The sequence below is a fragment of a genome, unplaced genomic scaffold, assembly GCF_019419815.1.
Source record: "Pyrus x bretschneideri cultivar Hongxiangsu unplaced genomic scaffold, Pyrus_bretschneideri_v1 Contig44, whole genome shotgun sequence".
In the NCBI taxonomy this organism is placed as follows: domain Eukaryota; kingdom Viridiplantae; phylum Streptophyta; class Magnoliopsida; order Rosales; family Rosaceae; genus Pyrus; species Pyrus x bretschneideri.
In genome coordinates, this window is record NW_025999768.1 from 2,368,051 (window position 1) to 2,393,818 (window position 25,768).

At 38.1% G+C, this 25,768-nt stretch overlaps 3 protein-coding genes and 3 pseudogenes across 3 annotated transcripts; 5 read left to right on the forward strand and 1 right to left on the reverse strand.

Annotated features, from left to right (window-relative positions):
- On the reverse strand, nt 1–1,947 carry LOC103958291. Its single transcript, XM_009370548.3, has 2 exons — nt 1,236–1,947; nt 1–283 (listed from the first exon to the last, which is right to left on the reverse strand). Exons 1-2 carry the CDS (start codon nt 1,743–1,745, stop codon nt 128–130), a joined length of 666 nt encoding a protein of 221 aa, XP_009368823.2. The 5' UTR covers nt 1,746–1,947; the 3' UTR covers nt 1–127.
- A 3,793-nt stretch (nt 1,948–5,740) lies between these two features.
- On the forward strand, nt 5,741–8,950 carry LOC125469654 (annotated as a pseudogene).
- Nucleotides 8,951–9,718: 768 nt separating this feature from the next.
- LOC125469655 lies at nt 9,719–12,129 on the forward strand. Its single transcript, XM_048567281.1, has 4 exons — nt 9,719–10,855; nt 11,238–11,402; nt 11,497–11,548; nt 11,643–12,129. The coding sequence occupies exons 1-4, from the start codon at nt 10,599–10,601 to the stop codon at nt 11,760–11,762; spliced, it is 594 nt and encodes a 197-aa protein (XP_048423238.1). The 5' UTR covers nt 9,719–10,598; the 3' UTR covers nt 11,763–12,129.
- A 1,115-nt stretch (nt 12,130–13,244) lies between these two features.
- LOC125469562 lies at nt 13,245–14,581 on the forward strand (annotated as a pseudogene).
- A 1,742-nt stretch (nt 14,582–16,323) lies between these two features.
- On the forward strand, nt 16,324–17,951 carry LOC125469563 (annotated as a pseudogene).
- A 4,759-nt stretch (nt 17,952–22,710) lies between these two features.
- LOC125469650 (F-box/kelch-repeat protein At1g55270-like) lies at nt 22,711–25,703 on the forward strand. The gene is made up of 2 exons (XM_048567271.1): nt 22,711–23,446; nt 24,213–25,703. Exons 1-2 carry the CDS (start codon nt 23,420–23,422, stop codon nt 25,470–25,472), a joined length of 1,287 nt encoding a protein of 428 aa, XP_048423228.1. The 5' UTR covers nt 22,711–23,419; the 3' UTR covers nt 25,473–25,703.
- The last annotated feature ends 65 nt before the right edge of the window (nt 25,704–25,768 follow it).

Here is a 25,768-nt window from a genome sequence, read left to right on the forward strand (position 1 = left end):
TAAATAATTAATTAAGGTCGAATATTTGAGATTATATATGCACACTCTAATCCAGTGTTCTTGTTTAATAATACAGTAATGATCTCAACCCACAAAAAAGAAATAAATAGTTAAATACAGACAACAATCAGTCCACAGCTTTCTGGATTTTAGTTCTAAACAAGAGAATGCACAGTTTCTCCATTGAAAAATATAGGAAGCAACCTGTTGAATGGGTCACGAACGACCCGAAACCCGAGCCCACGATACAATGCCATGCCGGCCCGTACAATTTATCAAACTCCTGCATAAATCATAGAGCCCATGATTAGTCAATGAATTTTAGTTAAGTGACTAATCACCTTGAGAAGAACTGTTATTAATTGGAACACATGGGCTGTTGGAAGCCGCTGGAACATAAACACACTTCCGATTTGGAGACAGGAGAACAACTAGTGCAGAAACACAAGTGCTGCGAATCCAGATTCATTGATTCAAGATCCAAACTATCTCATGAAATCATCTGATCAATGGGTAACCGTTGGATCCCAAGTGGCCCCATTGATAGAGAGTCAGAGGAGAAAGGCTGCCTTATAAACGAGACAAAAATCTGTCTTATAACTGATTGGTAGTTGTTGTATACAACTACGTGTTTATTTCGTCAAATATTTGTTAAGTGGCCTCATATTGATTAAGAGACCGAGAAGAGAATCTACCTTATCACCGTTTTCATGTGACTATCTTATACAAACAAAAACACTTGAGAATCTTAAATAGAAGCACCAAGAAATATATCAGATCTGGTCAGTGAATCAATCTCAATGTTTCTATCTTTATATATTCATCGAACCCATGTTGTCTGTGGGGTTTGTATGTATCACCGTATGAATATGATCACACATGAACCCAATCATCCAAACAAGAGATGGTTGGAAGTAAACTCCAAAAAGAAACTCCACTTAGAAGTTAGAAACCAATTGTATCCCAAGAACCAAAGAGGAAAATAATTTTATCCCAGACAATTGTCTTGGGCTTCTTCGCCCTCAAGAGATTCTTGAGTGTTGCTGATTGTACTGGTGGTAGGACAAATTTTCTCCGTCAAAATTCATAAACCTTTTCATTTACTGTGCTAATTAACTTTACCTCGGTTGCTTTGGACAATTAATCTTAATTAATAATAAGAGCAAATGACAGTGATGAAATAAAGTAACTATAACATAATATATGTAGATCTAGGGTTTAAATTTGGAACGTACCTTTTTTAAGTTATAAGCCATGTGTTTTGAGCTAAACTTCTCCAAGCTGTCATAAGTTCGTCTGGCGCTGCGGAAGGCATGAACTTGCATGAACCCAGGCATGTCAGAGGCCAACACCTTCACTTGAAGAAATGAAGCCACTGATGCCAAATTTGTTTCCACATGAGACACCGACTTCCTGGCCGCCTCAACCACCATCACTTCCCCTCCTCCTCCGCCTCCGCCTCCTCCTCCTCGTCTTCCATTTCCAAAATTACCATCTAAACTATAAGTAACATTCCCGCCCTGCTTCCTCTTCTCGTCACAATGGACTACATCAATTTCCGGACTAGGTTTTGGTTTTCTCATGGATAAATTGAACCAGTTTCGTAAAGCATGGGTCTTATCCGCCATTGTAGTAACAGGCTTGGATTCCGGCTTTAAGTGACGGCCGCTGCTCGGATTGTATTTGTACGTGGACATGGCTCCTCCCCTCTTCTGCTTCTCATGGCTGGGAGTGCTACTCGCCATTTCTCAGTTCTCAGACTCTCTCTTACCCTTTCATTTGTTATGGCGGTACAAAATATATATAATGCAGGATAGGGGGACTGTTTGGAATCACCAGGAAAATCAATGGGGTATTAATTAATGGTTGATTAGGATGGTAACATAATTTATAGCAGCAAACCATGTGACTCTGCCTGTAATCTTGGATATTAAAATGAGGTTGAGATTGATAGTTTTGCGCATTACATTTCTTGATTTTGACTAGGAGTGGTAATGTGATGTGTCGTTTACCATATTTGATTTGTGCCAGTCAATCTTAAATAATTTCTGGAATCAGGTATTTTTTGGAATAATGTTATCGTCAGTCGTGCATGTGTTGGTTGCTTGTTGAATTAGATTTTCATTTTCGATTTGTGTTAAATACCAGTCTGTTTTTATGCATTTCAATTTATGTTAATTACTAGTCATCTTTTTTTTTTTTTTTTTTTAGGAGTGCTATCGTTGATCGCCCATTTTAACTTATGTTAATTGTAGATGCATGTATGTCGTACGATATTACGAGTTTGTTGTTGCTTGAAATTGGTGGTAGTTAGATACTTAGATATTGGTGGACATTGGTAATTACTCGTTGGGGCGTGTTGGTCCCCGACGGGTGATATGGTTTTGTTTTAGAGACAAGCAGCAGAGGACCCCCCAGATCCCCCTACGTTCCACCGCTTATTTCTCTGGTACACAACCAAATGGTCGCTGTCTTTGTTGTCTTTGCTGTATGCTGGTATTCTTTATCCACACACACACACACACACACATATACACGTAGAATTAAATTACAAGATTTGACAGCACAAATCTATACGTGTAAATTTGTAGCTCCTACGTTGAAGAATTGACTATGATATTATATATTGTATATGCTTTATAACTAGGATGAAGATTTTCTACCCTCTTAATCTCTTTATCTTTCCATGTCTTCCTATTTGAACGGTCACGGTTAAGCTACGTCAACATCTTATATTGATTTTTTTTATAAAAATAATAAGACAAAAAACAATATATAAGAGGAAGGGATGGAAGGGAAGAATAGGATAATAAAGAATTTTCTGCATTATAACTAACAACCTTTGTTTTCTTCAAAGCACCTTTCCCAAAAATTAACATGATCAACAAATTATAAAAAGATTATGATATTCCTTATTAAGAGCTACAAAGAATGCAATTTTTCTTTCTTATACTGGATTAAAAAAAAAGCGACTCCAAGCCAGTTTTTCTTTTTTGATGGTCGGAGGAGAACGTTTATCGTATGCAACCTTATACTGGACTATTCATTTTTTTTTTTTTTTTAAATTTGTTACATTGGAATGGAAGTAAACATTGGCTTATTATCATAAGCCTAACTCATGTAATATATCGGTTTGGTCAGTTAGTCAAGAAGTTGCATCCGCCTCTTACTCTCCTTAGTTCAAATCATATTCACGTAGATTAAAGTAGTTTAGTATTATAAGATTTATATAGGAGAAAATCAGGGAGCAAGAAAAGAGGTATTACATAAACTACTCATGGCATTGGTTTAAGAGATTTTCAGTCAATGAAACTTACAGGATGAGCATATACTTATCTATTAATTAAGCATCACCATCAACCCCGAGTCAACAGGATCACATGTCCTATCTTTCTTCCAACATGCGTAGAGGTAGAAAAGTAATTCTTCTGAAATATCTTTAAAAAAAAATTAGATGGTCAAATTTTACTTCCTCATGATGGTGCAGTTCACTTTTGATTAATACGATGTGTTTGATTTTTGTTCAAGAAATATTGATCAATGAGCATTTGAGAATAAATTGAAACTTCGAATTATTAAAAGAAATATGAAATAAATTTCACCCGATATTCTTCAATAAAAAAGACTTTATTAAATAATTTTGAGACATGCATGTACGGTTAGCACAGACTCAATATTATTTTCTTTCTGAATTATATGTTTACATAAATTGTAGGGAGCATGTTTGTTAATTAGAAGACTATTATGAATTTGATTGGTGAATTTGTATTTTAGTTCCTTATCGTTAGCACCATATATATATATATATATATATATATGTATGTATATATTATAAATCTGCATGTGGAGACTTTGGACTTGGAAGCTCCTGAGTGACACCCCACCCAATTGCTACAGAATGTTTGTGGGTTAAAAGCTCAGCAACAGACCCTTCATTGAGGAGGGTCCATGTTGATAACTAAGGGAAGAGGAGCCCTCAGTCTCAATCTTCATGCATTCATATAAACAGTGTAAGGCAAGTGATATAGTTGTCTTTGAAAGCGATCAGAGAGTCGAATGCAAGATCTTACGTAAACGAGTGATTACTTGAGTTACATGCCTCTTTCAAGCAAATCATGATGTCATTTGCAATTGTTACATAAACATCTAAGTGTAAGGTAAGGCAAAATGACCTAATGTTCTTTATACAAGCAATATTTTGTAACCGGGAATCAAACGTAGAACCTCAAATGCCGGAGTAATTGTTCTTAACTACATGAGTTACCTAACCTTTGCAGGCAAAATAAGCATTTAAGTAGACAACAAATTGGTTAGGTTTGGAATAGAAGAAAGCTTCCAATATTTGTAAGGGTAGGCCAATAGATTTAATAGGATACTAAGTCTAGCTAAATCCAGTAGCTAAATTGTATTTAGAGTCAAGAGTGGGGGGATGAAAGTCAATGAAACAGTTAAGGGAAAAAAATGAATAAAGGTTGGATGCAAAGAACAATTGGAAATAATTTTCTGTTTTTGGGAAGCAATTGAAAAACTTGATTTCACCTTTGCATTTGTATGTTATCAAAATAAGGATTATTCTCTTGATCAGTTAGATGTCACAGTTCTTACAATCAATGCTTTGGCATTCATCTTCAAGCCATGACTAACTATAAATCCACACACCATTTTCATCCCTTCTCATCTTTCTCAGCTTCCCTTTTCTCTTTTCTTGTCTATATTCGTGCGAAAATTGCAGAAATGAGAGTTCCATGCAGCCCAAACCAGCGGCTATGAATAAAATAGTAGCTCTATGTTTTGGACTGAAGGGAGCTCCCAATTCTTCTATTTTCTTTCCTTGATAAGGGCTAAAACAGTTTAAAATATTTAACTCTGCAAAAAATAGTGCTCATATGCTGTAGGTAAGTTTATTTTTTATTTTTTAACTTTTATCTCACTGCTGAAACAATAAATGGGTTTAGAGTTTTTGAGGGAGATTAGAGCCGAATAAAACAACAAAATCTCTCTCGAAAGCTCTAAACCCACCCAGTTAGAATTTACCTGAGATAATTCACCCCTTACTCCTGTATTCTTGTGGACTTGGGCTCCGGTATTTGGATACTTGGTGTATCTGTACACTGTAAGGGTCACTGTGCTGCCGCAGACCTCTTTTTTGGGTAGGAAATGGAGAAGTGCGGCACTGTGGGCGTGTCAAGGATTTGGGTAGGAAAAAATGAGAGGGGAAAAACCGACGGCCCTGTTAGCTCGGTTGGAAGAAATCAAGAGCCCGCTCTTCAGTGAAGAAGAAATCAACGGCTAGGTTTCGTTTGTTCACTGGTGCCAAATTCATTTGGGTTAATACGAGACAAATGGTTACATACAGAAGGTTGAGACCATGCAAAGAATATGTTCAAGTTTCATATTTTGATTTATAATTTTAATCCACTAAACAATATGTATGAATTTGGAAACTATAAACCCAAAATCATGTACAAATGGACATGACGGGACAATTAAAACGCACAAGTTCTAACCGTTGTTTGATGCAATTTAATTACAATACGGTTTTGGTCTTGGAGGAAGACCAAATTATTGAGGTTGTTATTGTCACTTTAGCAAAGTTAACATGATTTGACAGAGTTAACAAAATTCGGACAAATATGGTATATTACATTCATTGAGTTTCAAGAAGTTAAGGGTCTTTTCGAGGACATCCGATAAAATTGGGACAATATAGAGTTTCAAGAAGTTAAGGAGAACAATTCGAGTTCAAAAAATATAAGAAAAACTAAAATCGAGATAAAAGGTCAAATATGTCTTTTTACACAGTTCGACTGAATCCGCGAATTTTCCCTTTCAGTGTACCAGCTTCCAACTCCCTCCTCCAACGGTTCTGTCCGAATTTTCTCTGCAAATTTTCACATTCCCGGAAAAATCGAGAGGAAATGGACGGAAAAATGGAAATCTCGCTCGACAAGCTTCCCATCAAGTGGTTGGAAGTCATTGAAGAAAACGGCCTCGAACAATTTCCTCCGTACGTCGTTATTCTTCACCCTTTTTTTCGGCTGATTTTATTTTCTCGGCAACCAAACGGCAACTTTGGATTTTCTCGGAAACCCCAACTATCTGTTTCTTTGGTTAAAGTGATGTAGGCTACGACGAGAAGCGGCAGATTTTGATTCGGGGAATCGTTTTCGCGTGGGCTGTGGGGAAGGACGAGAACAAGAAGCAGAAGAAGAGCTTGAAAGAGAGCGCCGCAACGCAGTGGCAACGGCTGAGCATGGTGGAGAGCTTGCAGCTGGCGCACCAGGAGCTCTCTGTCATTATCGATCTCATCAACACCGTAAGTCTTTCAATTCTCAGGTGATTTCTGACAGATTTCATTTCAAGGAGCAATGCATGCTGTGATTGAGTGATTCTAATGGAATGTGAATGTGTGCAGGTGGAAGCAAACGATGCTGTAACAGTGGCTAGCATAACGCGTCCGAAGCCGCTTCCTAATGAAGCTCTGTCTGATCTTGCTGTGTCTGCAGCAACCAAGCTTCAATGCTTCAGGGTGATGCTGTTCTCGCAGGGTTCCAGATTTCGTAAATTTTGTAAATTTGGTAACTTTTTGTTTTGATTGTTCGTGGATAGCTGTTTATGTGTTATCGATTACCATTTCAGCATCTTGGAAAGTACTTTAAGCAGTCTGCCAAGGCTTTGGACCGACAGGTTGCTCAAGAAGCTAGATTTTACTTGCTCTAATCAGGTGAGTCTGCAATGTTTGATGATGCTCCACATTGCTGGCATTGATGTTAGTTTTTTGGCCATTGATTTCTTTCTTATCACCAAGAAAAGCTTTTTGCTTTAATTGCTTATATTTCTGCGTGAGTTGTTCATATCACTTATAAACGACTTCAATAAGCTCGTTGGTTTCTTCTTGCATAAAGGAATTTGGGTAACTTGAAATCTGTGATACTCTGTTTGTGCATGAGTGAAAGGAACTCGGTACAATAGTATTCATATATTCTTGAACAATATTCTCTATCTCGTATATTGGCAAGTGGATAGATTACAGCAAAATTGGAAAGTTAAGCGGCAGCGTTTGGCAGCTTCAGCTTCTGGAAATGAAGGCTTTACCATTGATCTGTTTGACAACTCATTATATGATCCAGCTGCTATAGTTCGGCCGTCTGTTCTGTCTTCAGTTCGTGTTGAACAGGACTCGGCTGGCATGCTGGCAATAAATCTACCTCCAAATTCATTTCAATCCCATCAATTTGGTTTTCTTGGTGCTAATCCAGCAGATAATCCAATTGAATCCAGTAAAACCAAAATCAATTCATCAAGAGAGGCTGAGAAAGAATCTGTAAGCGATGATGAGTGTGTTAAAGAAACGCATTCACTTCTTTGCAAAGTTCATCAAGCAATATTCGATGAGCAGGTATATTTTACACATTAATTTTTTCTTATTTATCCCTCTTTCATTTTAATGGTTTTTAACTCCTGTTCTTATGGTCCAGGCGTTTAATTTGGTAAATCGTGAAGCTTTCAACCAAACTTTAGGAGTCAATGTAACTGGAATACAAGAAAACTATTTACAACTGAATAGAGGCGAAGGAACCTCTGTGTTCATATCACTTATCCCGTCTAAAGATGAACAAACAGCTGACAGTCTAAGCACTCAGAACATAGAGAATGCAATTTTACCTTTGGACACATTGGATGGCTTGCAGTTCCCAGAGGATGATAAACCGGATACCCCAAAGAAAATGTCAGTAATTCCTGATCAAATTAGTTGTTAAATATATCTGCAACAGATTTTTCACCAGCATGTATTTGTCAAAGCAAAGGATGTACCAACAACAACAGGTGCTCGAGTATCTGGTCAACCAGCCAAACAAGGGTCCGGACTTCTTGGCCATTTCTGCATGTCTTTGGGTCATCGAATCTTTTCAAACAAAGTTCTTACAGAGCTGGAAAATGTGGTAAAGTCCAAATTCTTGTGAAGACATATCAATTCTTGAATTTGAATTTATTTGATTGAACTTTTTCTCACTTGTGTCCATGATTCTGTAGGTTAAAGGGGTACCATATCTGCAGCTGTTATCTCAACCCACTTGGCATTCGCGGACATCATCATGGAAGCTCTCTGTGAAGATTCCTCAATCCATTCTACATGCATGTCAAACCCGAGCATCTGACATACGTCATGTGGGAAACGTTGCCAAGTCTCGTTTTCATACTAAGGTGGTTGGAACAGATGATTGCCTCAATGTAGAAGGGGAAGGTGCTCCAAATATGGTTGGCCTGTTCAATGGGAATTCTGAGGAAATTTGTTCAATGAACAGATACGACTGCAATTTGGCAGATCTTCCTGCAGGTATCTCTTATATTTGTAAAGGTGGTTTATAAGTCGTTTTAATTTATAAAGAAAAAAGGTAGCGTTGTGAAACTTGACAGATTATTGGCAAACACACCGTCGGTGTCTTTTGATGTCTCTCTTTGCCTATGATTGTGTGTGGTACACTACGAATTTGGCAACAAGTTGCAGACCAAGTTATTCGCTGGCTTCACGAAGAAGCTCTTGCAGTTGGAATAAAGGCAAACCGAGACTTTCTTTGTTTGTCACTTGAGCTGGTTCAGGGCGAAACACGCAGCGTGGTGGCACATGTGGACCCAGGAGACAGTGAAGGATGCATCTCATGGTGGTTGGTCGTAGACGGCAGGTTTATAGAGGAACGAAAACTCAGTATAGACACTTCCGATGCTGCGTCAGAAACTAGGAAGCTTTTAGGTCAACTATCCCTGGAAGTGTTGTATTCGACACTGATGGACTTGGTTAGCCTGTGCAACGGAGGCGGTAACTGATGATGAAGCATGCGTGATAACGTTCTAGCTAGTAGTTTTGGGTTGTTTTTTCATTTTTCTATGTACAAATGTTGTCGTGTAATCGATATACAATCCCATAACCAATTGTGGCATGTCCTTTGCACCTTCAAGTGGGGTATTTTTGCCCCCGTTGACTATTGTAATCAAATGTAAGTAGTTGGGAGGGATATTATCAATAGCTGTAGCATCCCGGATAGGCCGGCTAGAGGTCGGCACGGCCCGCCCTGACCGACCCGACTGCCGAAATATCTACAAGCATGGTCAAAGCCAGGAATTATCTTGCTTGCCTTCCAAGCAGGCAATCAACAAGAAAGCAGTCAACTGGGAAAGAAGGAACCTTGAGGTTTCGTGTTTGGGCCAATCACCCTTGCCAACTTTTAGTGGGCGTGACTTTAACACCATTCCATCTCACATCTTTAATAAAAATTAAAGAAGGGTAGATGCTTGTTAGGCCGATTAGTTAGGACAATGTTCATTTTCGTTGCAGTTAAGTTTGAATTTATATTTTCGTATAATACAAAAAAAAATAATAAATTCGTGATAATTAACCTAATTGGTGACAAGGTTGTTTTGTTAATTCCTTGGTGATTAAAAAAAACCTTTCGTTATGCCACTTAATATTACGATTTAATGGTATTCCTCTTCACTTGTAAGTGAGAGATCTTAGATTCGATTCTCGTCAAAGGCAAATTTGAACCACATTATTGTGAGCTTATTATAAGGCTAAGTTCACATTATCTCTTTTAATGTAGATAATATCGTTTGTTCAAAAAAAAAAAAAAAAATCCTTCGTGATAGTTATCCTAATTTCTCACGTCAACGTTCTTATTCCCTTGCATCCACGATGAATCATATAAATCATAATACACATACCAAAAACGAAGAACAGTAAAGAGGGAAATTTACAAAATTTAAAATCAAAATTATCGTCATCAAAATTGAAGGTTCTTTTGTCTGCCTTTCAAACGTGCACGAAAAGAATCACATCCTTAATTTCTTCTTCCCGAATTCCAAACTTCCAATTCAATCCAAACACGTTCTTCCGTTATACGGAACAGATCCAGTTCCTTCTTCCCTCTCCAAACACCTGCGCTGGGACGCCACATGCACCCGCCCGCAAAAGACCCAAAATACCCCTCTGGAGTTCCGTTAGTCGCACAGCCTTTGCAGCTCTCCCTCTGTGCTCCCCTATTCCAGGACTGCTGCTCGGGATTGGGATTAATATCTGCGAATCGGAGAAACCGATGAAATTGCCGTCTGGGTTTCGAGGGGAGGTTGAATTGGGGAACTGGGTTTGAAGAATTTGAAGCCTTCGTTCTCTGTTGGGAGAGGATTTTTGAGTTGGCGGCCAGATGGGTTTGTTCTTTTGAAATTTTTGTTTTTTGTAGTCGAATTCGAGATGGTTTTGCGGGAATTTGGATTTCTGATAAGGGTTCTTTGGATTATAAAAAATTATTGGTTCTTTGATGATCAAGTGGTGGACTTTTGTAATTTTAGGTGATATTTGCTGATTGAATTACTAGATTATCGCATTCAATTTTCATAGATTGTGATAGATACAGAAACACATTGCTGCTTGATATTTGATTAGAGGTTTAGGAGCAGCAGAAAGAGTAGAACAGTTTTACTACATTCTTTGTAGAATTGAGTTTTGCCCGGTGGGGGTTTAGTTAGTGATTGATTGGAGTGGTTTGGTCAGATTCTGCGGCTTGAGATTCTTGTAGTTTGTGTACTTTATATTGTTTGTCTTGATGTCGGGTGGTACGCCAACTGGGGCCGGATATATGAGGCAGAGGCATAGCCAGGGATATGCATCGAGCGGCGATGATCTTGAGGATGATGCGTGCTCGGTTATGCGCTCTCCGTCCCCACAAAGTCCGAAAGTTTGGTCGCGGATTGAGATTTTGGAGAATGCCCTTTGGCTTGCCTCAGCAGCATTCATTGTGTACTATGGTGACAGGAAATCCAATATGATATATATCTTCTGCCATGATGAGCGAATTAGAAGGTATCGGTTTTGCTTGAATTGTTCTCAATTTTGCACCGCTGGTTATTTTGCTTGTTCATTTGTTAGAAGGGTGGTGCCTCAGGCTTGTGATAAGTAATATGTACTAAATGTTATATACTGTATGACTTGGTTCTTTAGTCTTGGGTATTTGGTGGTACATTTTCCCTTTGAATTTCCTGATTGCGTTTGCAAGCTTTGACAGAGCTTAAACTAATCTTTGATGTATCGTTTGCTACTCTTGAAATGTAAATGGTTTAGGACATACGTAGAAAATCTCATAGCCTATGCCTCTTGATTTCTGTTCACACAATACTAGGTGAAATTTTGGATTTATGGTCTTGATTGAAAGCTTTCGTTCTTATTTTTTTTATAAATCTTGCAGATTGCCTTTATACCTTGGGATGGTGGGCGTAGTTTTAAACATTATCATCTTCTTTTATACGAGTATGTCGGCATGGGGCGTAAGGAGATTTGACGAGAAATGGGAATTAGAAAGTATAACTGCTCTGCCGTTTGTGACACTACTTGGCGGCATCTCATTTTGCTTGTAAGAGAAACCATACTGCAATTCCATTTTACATTCATCAGGTGGTATGTTTACGATAACTGCTTCTGACTTGCTGCTTTCCATTTTTTGGCAGCTTCTGCTTTGCTTTGTGGCCAATATGGAGTTTCTTGACGCTTCCTCTTTTGGTAAATCCTAGTTTCTTTTCATCTTGTCGTACCTTGTAGATTTACGTATTATTTTTGTTGTGAAACTGTCTAAGTACTGTTTGCATTACTGCAGTTCACGCTGTTTATGGCAGGCATGGTTATATGTCCGTACATTATAATTGGGATATTTAGGCAACAGCATGATGTGCTGCGTACAGATTATGCCTCAGAGTTAGGTGAGAAACATTACTGATCCAGAACAAGAGCTTCTAACCCAAACCAGGGATGGCAAGTCACTCAGAAGATTGAAGTTTTATCAGATGCTCTCCTTGCCATATGTTGCGAGATTGGTCATTCTGTCGTTGCTTCCAATCAGTCAGGCTTCTGTTTTTACATGAACCTTATTCAGTCGATACACCTGATGGTACATCCATAGAGTTCTGTATTAACGTGAAGCGGAATGGTTGGGATCTAGTTTTTGTGATCTGATACCGGTTAGCAATTAGCCATATAAGCATATTGAGTTTATATCTTTTTCTTTCTTTTCCTTTTTTTCATTGTAAATGAGCAATATTGCACCATAAATTCTGCATCTTTGAGAGAGAGACTTCACTGTTCAATGTTGTATACCCCTATGTGACTTAAGAGTGTTTGATCAAATCATTCGTAGGACATCTCTCACATAAACATAAAAATCTCATATATTTTGGTCCATCTGACCCATGCTCTAGTTCTACTCCGTGTAAGAGCTGCTTTGGTCAAAAAGTCCTACCGAAGTTTCTTTTGCATAACCATGGAATATGAGGGAGTGTTGAGTTAGAAAGTGAATGTGAACCCCACAAAGAATGAAAGAACTCAAGTCACCAAGCCTTGTCCCCCCAAAAAGGAAAAGTGGTCTCTCACTTCTGTAACATTGTAACATAGTGCTCAGAATATTGGTTGGGTTTGCATCACATGATGGTGAAACTCCAAATCTTACGGCCATGTTTAGTGAATATGATTAGATTATTGCATTAGACTAGATTAGATTGCTGGATTGGAGATGATAACATTAGTCTAATGTGATGTTTGGTGCTACACAATAAAGAGTTGGATTATCTGAAAAGTGCACTGGTGTTCCAAAGTCTAGGTTCCGGTTGTCCCGGGTTTTGCATAGAGGGAACTGGAAAGGGGTAATAGCGTTCTTTACCAACTAAAAGCGCTTACGACTACGTCTAACAAAAAGAAATGATTTCAAGTTATAAAAGTGTTTAATGGAGATTGTTATTGGCTTCATGTCACCGGTTATGTATCCTGTGACCAATAAAGAACTAGGTAAGAGTGGATAAGTAATTGACTAAATGGTTGAATCTCTCCTAATCATGAGTCGGGAAAACCATCTCCTCGGCTCAATTTGCCCACACTAATTTTGGATCCTTGTTTTTCTTTGGGGACCGAGTCGAATCAAGATTTTCCATGAAATCAACATTGAGAACTAAATATCAATGAAGAAGAATTCTTACGTACGTCAAACTCACGAATTGCTTGGAGGCCAAGTTTAAGGCCTAGCGTCTAGGGTTCTTCTGCCATTGTAAGTACATACAATTCGAACCAGGCAAAAAGGTCTAGCGTGCGTCTAGGGTTCTGGCACTACAATTACATACAAACACTAAAGACGTTTTTCTTCCAACAACCACTAAAGATTTTTTACAAGAAGAGAAAGAGAAAGCGACGCGTTGACATGAACCAATCCAAAATGGACGCGGACTTGGACATGCTGATGCCGGAGGAGATGACCGAGGACTTCAGTCTTCTTGGTGAGGAGAAGGAGATCAGTGGGCAGGGCCTGAAGAAAAGAAGCACTTCAAGGTCAAGGACACCCCTAAGAACGTCGACGGGGGTAATTAATTCTCTCTTTGATTTCTTCCTTTCTTCTGTAATTTTGAAATATTCATTTTTTGGGAAAGTTGGTTTTGTACTGTTTTTTAATTGGGATTGATTGGAATGGCTATGGTTAGTTGTGGAAGGGTGTTGGCAGAAACCACCCTTGGAACTCATAGGGAACGTCGTACAGCGGCTCGACTTGATCGGATTCACGGCTTAAGCCTCCTCTGCAAGCATTGGAGTTCGATTGCATTGCAAGGAGACATGCCCAATAATCATCAATTCCCCTGGTTACTGGTCACTAAAGCACCCAGGTTGCTTGGTGGCACTAACCCAAGGCCCAAGTACTTAGAGTTGTCCATCCCACCCGATGGTAACGTTATCACGTTAGGGTTGTCGAAACAAAATCAAGGGCTTTTTCATAGTTCCTGCAAAGACTGGTTGATCATGGACAATGAAGAAAACTCTGGAAGTATTTCTACTAAACCCTATTTCTGAAGCCAAGCACGAACTTCCTTCCTTAACACAAATCCCATCTTTCGGAAATTTTAGAGTACAAAATTTCCGTTTTCTTCGTAAAATTGCACCATCGAGTTCAAACATGTCAGAATGTACGGTGGCAGCATTTTTTTCTTCCAAGGAAATTGGTGTGTGCAGGCCGGGAAAAAATAGTTGGAGCATCTCTCTGATGTCGGATGATAGCAACGATTCTCTTTTATGCTTGTTGTTTTCTTCATGTGGCATGCTATATGCCTTGATCGACAACAATGCCAAGAGTGGAAGAGTTATAACTCGCACGTTACGTTTTGGAGATGGTGATAATCTTGAACTGAAGTTGGTTTCTGATATAAAAGGAAAACCAAGGGAATATTATTCCACTGGCCTTAACATTCCTAATGGTTTTAGGTATGTCTATATCAAGCACAAGTCATATTTGATAGAATCAACAACCAACAATGAATTTTTGTTGATCCATCAATTTACGGATTACAGAATAAAGAACGATCTTGGTCCTGAGACAATGACTCGTGATTTTGTAGTTTACAAGTTCGACGAGGAGGATGGTGGAAGCTTTATCGAGATACAGAGTTTGGGGAACCAAATATTGTTTCTAAGAAGCCGAGTTGTTCTTTTCCGTTGCCCGTGAGTAATTCCAAAGGATTGGAAGCCAACTGCATTTATTTTCTGGAGATGGGTGACGTTTCTTAGGATATATAGGTCATCCTTCGAAAGTGAGTTACGGTTGGACCATTTTCGGGTTTAGTACTCTAATCCTACTTCTTATCTTGCTCACCTAACGACGTGCATGGGGCCGCTAATGTGAATGGACAAATGTGTTTGTCTTTCTAAGAGGAGATTTAATTGAAAGCAAAAAAAAGATGGGTGACTTTTCTGTATAACGATAATTTGGAATTAGGCATATGTAGCTGTTTTCATGGAAGTATTTGTTTGATTTCAATGGGTTTGTAACTGATCATTGTGTGATTTAACCTAATTTCGTGTTTTTTAAATAAAGAAATTAAAAAAATTACGTAAAAATATTATTGTAAAGTCAGGTAGACACCAACAAAAAATCAACTGAAAAGTCTGATTCTTTCTAGTTTCTTCACCATCATGCGGATCGGAGTGGTTGGATTAAGGGCCTGTTTTCCGAGATTGAAGTTTTATGAGATGCTCTCATTGCCATAGTTTGCGAGATTGGTGGTTCGGTCATTGTCTTCCAATCAGTCATCTTCTATTTTATACGTGAACCTTATACGTGATATTGATTTGCCATTACAGTATCGAGTTCTTACCATGTGTCTTTTCTTGTTAAATCTAGTTTTTTTCTTTTCCTCATTATAATGAGCAGTGATTGCTCCATAATTCTGCATCTTTGAGAGAAACTTCACCATTTGATGTTGTACCCCTCTCTCTCTCTCTCTCTCTCTCTCTCTCTCTCTCTCTCTCTTGCTTGTCTCCACTATAAGATAGGAGTGTGATTGCTCCAAGTCATTCGTAAGCAAAACCTAGAGAAAATTTTGGATAGGAGTGTGATTCCAACACAAAGCTTGTAGAATTATAGTGTGCAAGATAGTGAAACTCCCAATCTTATGGCCATGTTAAGTGAGGATTGGATTGTTGCATTAGATTAGATTACGTTGGATTGGAGAAGATATCATTAGTCTAATCTGATGTTTGATGCTACACAAGTGAGTTGGATTAAATGAAAAAGGCACCGGTGTTCCAAAGTCTTGGTTCCGATTGTGCCGGGTTTGTATATGGAAAACCAGGTCATTGGTCTAGGGGTTGGGTCGTGGATTGTCCTGGGTTTGCATATGGGGAACGGGGAAGGTTAAGAGAGTTTCCTACCAACTAAAAGCATTTCTGATTATGTCTAACAAAAAAAATTCCGAGTTATGAAAGTTCTTTGAAGATCATTATTGGTTGCATGTCATTAGTTATTCATCTATTTCCCAATAATCAGATAAAACGGTAGAATCTCTATTAATTATGGGTTAGGAAAGCCCATCTCCTTTACCCAATTTGCCTCCATTTTTTGTTTGTGCAAAAATTTCACTAAGCCCTCAATAATTTTGGATTCTTGTTTTTCTTTGGAGATTTAGTCGAATCAAGAATATTACATAAGAATCCTAATAACTTTTGGAGCAAATAAGAATCCTAACTGTTAGAATTAATTAATCAGGAATTATCTCAATAAGTATTGCATATATTATATGAATATATGTTTTAATTGTAATTAGTGTACGATTCCTACTTAAACAGGAGCTTATGTAACCTATATAAATTGTAACAAAGTCATAATTCAACGTTGTAGCGTCTAGGGTTCTGCCGTTATAATAATAAACAATTGGAAGCAACAGGCCTAGCGTGGGGTTCCGCCATTAATTACGTAATTAGATGTGTTTGAGAAGAGAAAACGAAGCGTCGACAACATCAACCAATCCAAAATGGACGCAGACTCGGACATTCCGGCGCCGGAGAAAATGAACGAGGACTTGGATCTTCCCGGGGGAGAGGAGAAGGAGATGGGCATGCAGGGTCTGAAGAAGAACAACCACCACCTAAACGTCAAGGACACCACCAAGAACGCCAACGAGGATCAAGGTAATTATCTTTAATTTATCCATTTTCTGAAAATTTGAAATTTTTTCGCTCTCTTTTTTTTTTGGAAAATTGGTTTTTACTTGTTGTTTGGATTGGGATTGATTGGAATGCCTATGGTTTGTTGTAGAAGGGTGTTGGCAGACACCACATTTGGATATCATCGAGAAAATCGTACAGCGGCTCGACTTACTTGATCGGGTTCGCAGCTTAAGTATCCCCTGCAAGTACTGGAGTTCGATTGCATTGCGAAGAGATATCTGCACTGCTAATCAATTTCCATGGTTACTACGCACTAAACAAGCCTCGACCTGCAGGTTTAATGGCGGCAGTAAACTAAGTTCCAAGTAATTAGAGTTAGAGTTAGAGTTCTCCATCCTGCCCGAGGGTAACGTTCTCAAGCCAGGGCTGTCAAAGCAAAATCAAGGGTGGTTTCATAGTTCCTGCAAAGGTCGGTTGATTATGGTCAATGAAGAAAACACTGAAGTTTTTCTACTCAACCCTATTTCCGGAGCCAAACACGAACTTCCTTCCTTGACACAAATCCCATCTTTGGAAACATTTGGAGCTGAAACAGCCGACCTCCTTCTTCATAAAATCGCACTATTCAAATATCTCAGAATGTACTGCGGCAACAATTTTTTCTTCTAAGGAAATTGGTGTCTGCAGGCCGGAAATAAAAGTTGGAGCATCTCTCCGATCTTGGATGATAAGAATCATGAGTCTCTTATATGCTTATTGTTTTCGTCATGTGGCATACTATATGCCTTGATCAGAAACGATGAGAGGAGCGGAAGCGTTATAACTCGCAGATTACACTTTGGAGATGGTGATGAGTTGGAATTGAAGTTGGTTTATGACAAAAAAGAAGAATCAAGGAAAAGTTACTCCATTGGCCATGATATTCCTAATGGTATTTGGGTGCAAGTCGAAGTCAAGGACAAGTCATATTTGATTGAATCAACAACCAGTATCGAAATCTTGTTGATCCATCGGTTTACGGATCAGATAAAGAGTGATTGGAACACCGATTTAGCGACTCGTGATTTTTTAGTTTACAAGATTGATCCGAAGGATTGCGGAAGCCCAAAAGAAGCCGAGGTTGTTCCTTTTCGTTTCCACCGAGTAGTTTCAAAGGGTTGGAAGCGAACTACGTATATTTTGTAGAGTTAGGAGTTGGTTCATGTTTTGGCTCCTCTTTTGCTGGACGCAGTGGCAGCAATATGTGTGATTTTTCTCATCCTTTCTACATAGATGGTTGGAAATTTGGAAAATCAAGAAAATGCTACTATCATGCTTCACCTAAGCCTACATGGGGACTGAGTTGGTTCTTTCCAAGTTTATGATAGCTTAGCTAGAGAATTGGTTGTTCCTTTTGTTTCAGTACTCTATATATATTTACTTTTTTTATTTTTACCAGTGTTATATTTTGCAATTCATAAATTAAGCTATATACTTTTTCTTTTTTTGTTGAGAAGTGATTTTCATATATGCTTTTTTTTTCATTGCAAGTTGTAGAAAATAACGCGTTGATATAGTCGCCACTGGAGCCACACCATTCTGCTTGGAACAAAAAAAAAAATAGAGGTGTTAAAATTACCTGTAGGTGCAAAAAATAACAAAACTTTGCGTTGTGAAATTACATTACTGCCATTAATTTTTTTTGTTGTGATAAAAGACTAAATAGTTTTTTCACCCTCTTTTGGTTGACAAAGAGGGTTCTATTAATATGTAGTTTAGATACATTTTTTGAGAAGTAATTTTTATATATGCCCTTTTTTTCATTGCAAGTTGCAAACCATTCTCCTCGGAATGAAGAAAAATAAATAGGAAATTAGTTTCCTTCGTTTTCATTGTATGGCCAAATAACTTCAAATCCAATGAACCTCGCAAAGAATGAAAGAAGTCAAGTCTCACCAATCCTTGTCCCCCAGGTTGGGAAAGACATGTTTCAACATACATCCCCCTCAAAAAGGAAAAGTAGTCTCTCACTCTGACTCCTATCATTCTCTACTTAGTGCTAAAGAATAACTGGTTTGTGTTTGCATGACATGATGAATGAATACCACCCTCAAATTCCAACACAAAGCCTGTACGATTTTACTGTGCAAGATAGTGAAATTTCCCTACAGATATCACGGAAGTAGGATTCTCCCCCCTCCAACTTTCCGACCCTCCTCTCACACTTTCTCTCTTTGTCTTTATCTGTCTATAAGAAGTCAACACATGATATTGACGAGATTTAATCATAACCATTTAAATCAAAGGAGAAGGAAGGAGAGAGGGATTTGAAGAAGAGAGAATCCTACTCTCGTCTTGTGACCGTGTTTAGTGACTAGGATTGGATTAGTGCATTAGGTTACGTTGGATTGGAAAGGATAACTTTAGTCTCATGTGATATTTGGTGCTACACAAGATGAGGTGTGGTGTGGGATTAACTGAAAAATGCACTAGTGTTCCCATGCCCGGGTTCCGATTGTCTTGGGTGCATGTGGGTATCGGGGTCATTGGTCTGCGGCACAAGGTTGGGTGTCGGGTTTGAGTTCATGCGATCGAGTAGTTGGATTAAGGGTTTGTTAGGTACTCGTTATGAAACAGTACTTTCAATGCTTAACAAGAATTTCGAGGTGCTTTTAAATTTCTAAAATAAATCCTTAGAAGTAAAAACACTTATAATTATAAGTGCTTTTTACATAAGCAACCTCAGTTGTGTTTGTAGTAAAATTCCGACTTTAATTTTCTAAGGATAAGTCATCCTTCGAAAGTGCATATACGATGAATAACACAGTCAGTCTTATCTACTTCTTATCTTGCTCACGACACGTCGTACGTATATATAGGATTATTAGCTGTTAAAATGAATGTTCAAACGTGTTTGTTTTTCTAAGACGAGACTGAATTGAAAGCAAACAAAATATGGGTGACTTTTCTGGAAAACAAGATTGAATTAGTCATATGCAGCTGTTCTCATGGAAATCTTACATGGTCTTACGTGAGCAGTATTTGTTTGATTTTAATTTCACAAGTACATGTCGATTACGGTTTTGTAATATTCCTCCACATTTATAATTAAAACATTTTAAGTTTGACTTTTTGTTTTAAATGACGAGTTCAATACTAAATTAGTACGATAATCATAACGACAATCATAATGCAATTTAACTTAAAACTTTCATTCGTTAGTATGCAAGGCCAGCCCTGAGAGTGTGCTGCCACAACACAGGGCCTCGAGTTTGGAAGGACCCCAAAATTTTCTTTACATATACACTGATACACATGTACATAAATGTGCAAGACATCACCAAAGCGCTAGTGGTTTAAGCTTTCTACCTATTTGTGCATGTATTGGGTTTGGGCGTTGTCGTTGTGCATTAAAAGATGAGAGACCACCATCTAAGTTTTGTTCAGGACCTCTAAATACTCAGAGCCGGCCACGTTAATATAAATATGATATCTCACCTTTTAAATAAAGACATTAAAAAAATTAGAGAGACTTATCAATGGCGATGCCAAACCTATATCAATTCATGTACAAATATTGTTGTAAAGTCTTATTCTTTCTAAGTTTCTTCCCCATCACAAGATTTTGAGAGATTAACAAAAAAAGTTAGATCAACTAATAATACACTTTTGCTATCTTCCTAAAACTAGAGTGAACTTGTGAAAGAAATATTGGTTAGTGGACGTTATTTTAATTGATTTCCTTTTTGGATGATTTGGATTATTCCCAATCATGGGTTTAATAAAGCAAAAAACAAAAAGAAGTTGGAGCTAATGATCTTGCTTTATTTTTATTATAATATCAAACTAAGAATCAGTCAAAAGAACTTTAGGAGACAAATGGTTAGGAATTTAGGTCTAGCTAAGATGTTTTATCATGTAGCAAATTTTTATCGAGTATGATAAATATTGATTTGTCAAATGACGCAATTGAAATTACAAAATGAATAATTGCATAATAGACATCACATTTCTCAATTTTTTTTAAAGAGGGATCAGCTAGTTGATTGGTTATGATAATTTATTATTTCAAAAGTCGAGAAGACTCATAAAAGTATTTATGTCTCTTATTGATTACCATCGTGTGATTCACATACGTCAGGAATAGAACTAAAAAGGTATCGTCTAAAATACAAGTCTTAAATTCGTCGACAACTACTAAATTACCTGTAGTGGATCATGATAGACATCTGATGGATGTTATGAATAGAATTGTATGCTATAAACGGGCTTTTTTCTTTTTTCAAAGTGCGGTGTTAGGCACATATTCCTTCTTGAACTGTTTGAAGATTGAAAAGTGGTGCGAACCCGAAAATTTACCAACTATGTTGGTACCTTAACGCTCAATGTTGAATACTCCACCATGTCATGTTTTGCACCTTTTTTTTGGGCGCCGGGGGGGGGGGGGGGGGGGGGGGGGGGCGCTGCTAATTTTAACAGTCCAAAATTATTTTCTATGCCTCCTCAGACAAATATTTTGGCACTTTAAAAGTCGCTTCTAATTTCTCATATTCCCCTATTCTCTTGCACGAGACATTTTTATGTGTATTAAATAGTAAATTTTCGATTGGTTAAGAGGGTTTCGAGCGTGACAAAGACGAGTCAATGTTAACGAGTTTCGTGTATACAACACCTTAGAATTATAAACCACCATTTTCACGGCTACAAAGAACATGGGAAAGTTTAAGAAATGTAGTCACATTTGTAGGTCAACTAGACATCCCTTAAAATATGTTTTACGTCAAATATCCAATTAAACTTACAGGGCATTGATCCTATCACTTAATTTCCTACCATTCATCCCCTCCACATGAAAACCTCTTGTTCGAAAGATTTTTTAATGACTAATTTCACCCAATAGTGTGTTTGTCACACTCAAAAATCTCTTCTTTTACTCTTTTACCATCTTTATTATAATGTATAAATGACTAATGTCACGTGATGATGTGATCGACATGCTTAAAAATTTATTTTACCCCTATATCATTGTTGTTATATAATAAAGCACAAACTATTAATAGCACGAGACAGTATAATTGTCACGCTTAAAAAAATTGTGAATTTTTTTTTTTTTTTTTTTTGGAGGTGCATACAAAATCTATCATGAAAAATTATCGAATACATATGAAATAAAATACGGCAGCACAAATTAGAGTTCGTAAAAATGTTTTTGAAACCAATCATTAGTAAAAATATTTTTGAAGCTAATCCTTAGTAAAGATGCAAGTTAATCATAGATTAGCACTTGAAGTATATAATTAGTGCTTCTGAAATGAAGCACCTCAAATACTTTTAGAATCCAAAAATATTTTCTTTAATAACACTTTTAATCATCAAAATGTACTTATCAAGCGAGTCCTTAATTAATTCGATTATGATAATCCAATCGCACTTCAGTCCATGGACTAATTTAATTTGATCATCACCAAGCAATGACTAATATTATGAGTGGGATCGCTCGTATTTATTTTGACCAAAATACCCTTGGTGGAGTGGGAGCCTCATGATCGGATGGTGCGGTGGGTCAACGCAAACACACTAGAAAATCTTTGTGTCATTAATACAGTTTGGCACTTTGGTGGGGCCCGTATTTGTGATTTGTGATGTGGTGGGGCCCGTGGGGCACCTCTTATTTTATTTTTGAATCTTTGTCTATGGCCCCTGTTATTCTTCATGTGATAAACAACACTAGCTTGGATCAAAAAATAAAAATAAATTAACACTAGCTATGGTGTAATGGATTAATTTGTGTTACGGGTTTTCTTACAACTAAAAGCGTTTAATTTTAAGATATACATAAGGCATGTCTGACGTTTCATTGTATCATATGAATTTTATTTTAAATATATACATAATGCATGTCGGATACTTGATTATGTAATACTTTTAAGTATTTTTACATAACACGTTAAAAGTACTTTCAACAGAAAAAATTATAAACAAAAGTAGAAACAATCTCAATTGTTTGTAAGTGATGATCTTAATGGAAAACACTAGTTGATGCAAGTCCTTGATTATTTGTATGATTTTTGTCCGCTTTAGTTTTTTTATTAATTTTATGTTTTAAATTTTGATATTAAAGCAAATAAAAAAACAAAACAAATTCATATGCAATTGTGTATTAATTTTCTTTTTAATGAATTTTATTGATTTGATTAAAACAAAATAAACCATTTTTAAATAAAAAAATATGAGCTTTTCGACTTTTGACCCTCAAATTTCCCACTCTCTTTTCCCCAAAGTCTCACAAGACAAAGGCTAACTTCCAACTTCGGTTTGTGAATTGTTACTCAATTTCCTTCAGGAAACAACCACCAAATTGTCATCACTCTCAATCAAAACCCTCTCTCTCTCTCCCTTTCCATGGTCCTCTTAATGGTTTAGGTTTGCCCTTCCTTTCCCCCCATCTCTTGTTCAACACACTTGTGCTTTGGTGGGATGTGCCGCTGAGGTGAAAAAATGGGCCCTAAACTCCACTGAAACAATTTTAATGGCGAGAGGGGTCTCCACATATTCCTCCACTGCTCTCTTTGCCTCCTAGTCTTTGTGCTGTCTCGCATTTGGAGGTTTTGGGTTCTCTTCCTTTTCATCTTTTTGTTGAAAATATGAGATCTTTGGAGGTTTTGGGTTGTGATTTTTGAAGATTTGGAGGCTTTTTCCGATTGGGGTTTTTATTTTTTATTGGTTTTGATGAGAAATGAAGTGAACAATGTTGGGTTTGTGGTGTTTTCCAATTGGGGTTCCTCTTCCTGTGATGCTTTCAGATTGCGATTCTTCTTCTGGAACTTGAAGATTTGAATTTTGAGGTGGAGTTTTTGAAGTTGAAGTTTTGGTTAGGTTCAAAAGTTAGGACGTTACGATTGAAAGATTGGTAATTTGATTTCTGAGGTGGAGTTTTTGTTGCAAAATCTGGTGTTGGCAAGTTCCTGAAAGGAGGAAAAGATGGACACAAGAATACAGCCTCCGCTGGTAAGGTTCTTTCGTCAAATCTCTGATATTTTCATGTTTTGCTTAGCGTGCTCTGCTGAGAATTCATTTTCTGACTTTTACATTTCGAATTGTCCGATTCTCCGGTTTTTCTTATGATTTGTGTGTTTTAAGTAAGTGTTATAACTCTGGAGAAGAAAAACTTTAAGAAAATGAATTGATGGTGGATAAAGTTCAGCGGTGTCCGCTTTCATTGAATCCAGGGAGATATTTGGTCGTATGGTTAATCGTTGCTGAAAATTTTGTGTTTTGTAAGCGTTGGAATCGTTTATCATAAAGTGCATTTCTGTCCAATGAGTTCAACTGAAATCGTATATCAGCTGGATTGGTTCCATTTCCAAACAATTTTGGAATTTCTCTAGTGATGGAAACATCCTGCGTGCCCATCCCAAGGTGTAAAAGGCAACGAAAACGCTAGAGGAGAAGAAACATTAGAACTCCAAGGTTGCAACATAGACAATCTTCCTACTTGTTGGTACCCGTACAAGAAAGTTTTGGCTTCTTGCTAATTCAAAACCTATACTCTTGTCCGCTTTGTTTTTATCTGTTTGTTGTAGATTAATATAAAGTACATTTGCGTGAGTTTCATATGTGTTTAATTGGATGCAAACCTGCTCCCTCGTGGTAATGACTTACCATGAGATCAGGGAAACTGTGTTTAGATAATGCATTTTGTGGAGTTGCAGTATTTTCGAAAGGAAAATAGCTTGGTTGATTGCGTTTAAGTAATGTACATTTCTCTTTGCAGGTTGATTCAACAGCATGCTTATGTAGAGTAGATGCTGGCCTTAAAACTGTTGCTGGAGCTAAAAAGTATGTCCCTGGGGCAAAGCTCTGTCTTCAACCCGATATTAAATCATCCATTCATCCAACTAGGAGTAAGCCTTCACGTGGTGAGAGTAGCCGCATTCAATCCCCTCTGCTTCCTGGACTCCCAGATGATCTTGCTGTTGCTTGCCTAGTTCGGGTCCCAAGAGTTGAGCATCGTAAGCTCCGCCTGGTTTGCAAAAGATGGTTCCGTCTTTTGGCTGCTAACTTCTTTTACTCACTCCGTAGGAACCTTGGCATTGCAGAAGAATGGATATATTTAGTCAAGAGAGATCGAGAAGGGAAAATCTCTTGGCATGCTTTTGATCCTGGATGCCAGCTCTGGCAACCCCTCCCTCCTGTCCCTAAGGAATATTCTGCAGCCCTAGGGTTTGGTTGTGCTGTACTCGGTGGCTGTCACCTGTATTTATTTGGAGGAAAAGACCCGCTGAAGGGATCGATGAGGCGAGTCATTTTTTACAACGCCAGGACCAATAAATGGCACCGTGCCCCAGATATGCTTAGGCGGCGGCATTTCTTTGGCTCGTGTGTTATAAATAACTGCCTGTATGTTGCCGGCGGGGAGAATGAGGGAATAAGTCGGTCTCTGAAATCAGCTGAAGTCTATGATCCGAACAAGAACAGATGGACCTTCATTTCGGAGATGAGCACTGCAATGGTTCCCTTCATTGGGGTTGTTTACGAAGGCAAATGGTTCTTGAAGGGGTTAGGGTCTCATCGACAAGTTTTGAGCGAGGTCTACCAACCAGAAAACGACACCTGGAACTCTGTGTATGACGGAATGGTTGCAGGCTGGAGAAATCCTAGTGCTTCTCTAAACGGCCATCTCTATGCTTTGGAATGCAAAGATGGCTGCAAACTTAGAGTCTATGACGAAGCGACAGATTCTTGGAGCAAGCACATTGACAGTAAGATGCATTTGGGTAATTCTAGGGCTTTGGAGGCAGCTTCCCTCGTTCCCCTCAATGGTAAACTTTGCATCGTTCGGAATAACATGAGCATCTCGCTGGTTGATGTTTCGAATTCCAGTGATGTTCACGGGGAAAGTGCTGAGCATCTGTGGGAAACTATAGCAGGTAAAGGGCAGTTCAAGACCTTGGTTACGAATCTGTGGTCAAGCCTTGCCGGCAGGGGCCGCCTTAAAAGTCACATAGTTCACTGCCAGGTTCTTCAAGTTTAGAAACTGTAAATTGTATCAAATTCAAAGGTTCACTCTTTTGGTTCGTATGTTTCTGAAAATTTCCCGATTCAATGGACTACACGTAATGTAGAACCCTAGAGGCTTCGTCGGACACGCCAGGGATTCTAAACGCCATCGGTATAGGTTCTCGTGTACCATGAAATGTGCTAGGTGGTCGAGGATGTTTGTTTTAGTGAACTTACTTTATCACATACACATATGTTAGTTGCCTGTGCAAATTTTTCATTTTCTTTCATATTGCTGCGCTTAAACGAAAAATGATCATGCGATCTGCT

What these genes read in the sequence shown, in the direction of transcription:
- LOC103958291 (XM_009370548.3), bottom strand. Translation starts at nt 1,745, where the DNA reads ATGGCGAGTAGCACTCCCAGCCATGAGAAGCAGAAGAGGGGAGGAGCC. An exon ending in TGGCTTATAACTTAAAAAAG is followed by an intron (nt 284 to 1,235) that starts GTACGTTCCAAA and finishes TGATTTATGCAG; the next exon opens with GAGTTTGATAAATTGTACGG.
- LOC125469655 (XM_048567281.1), top strand. Translation starts at nt 10,599, where the DNA reads ATGTCGGGTGGTACGCCAACTGGGGCCGGATATATGAGGCAGAGGCAT. An exon ending in GGCGGCATCTCATTTTGCTT is followed by an intron (nt 11,403 to 11,496) that starts GTAAGAGAAACC and finishes ATTTTTTGGCAG; the next exon opens with CTTCTGCTTTGCTTTGTGGC. An exon ending in TCTTGACGCTTCCTCTTTTG is followed by an intron (nt 11,549 to 11,642) that starts GTAAATCCTAGT and finishes GCATTACTGCAG; the next exon opens with TTCACGCTGTTTATGGCAGG.
- LOC125469650 (XM_048567271.1), top strand. Translation starts at nt 23,420, where the DNA reads ATGGACACAAGAATACAGCCTCCGCTG. An exon ending in CAAGAATACAGCCTCCGCTG is followed by an intron (nt 23,447 to 24,212) that starts GTAAGGTTCTTT and finishes TTCTCTTTGCAG; the next exon opens with GTTGATTCAACAGCATGCTT.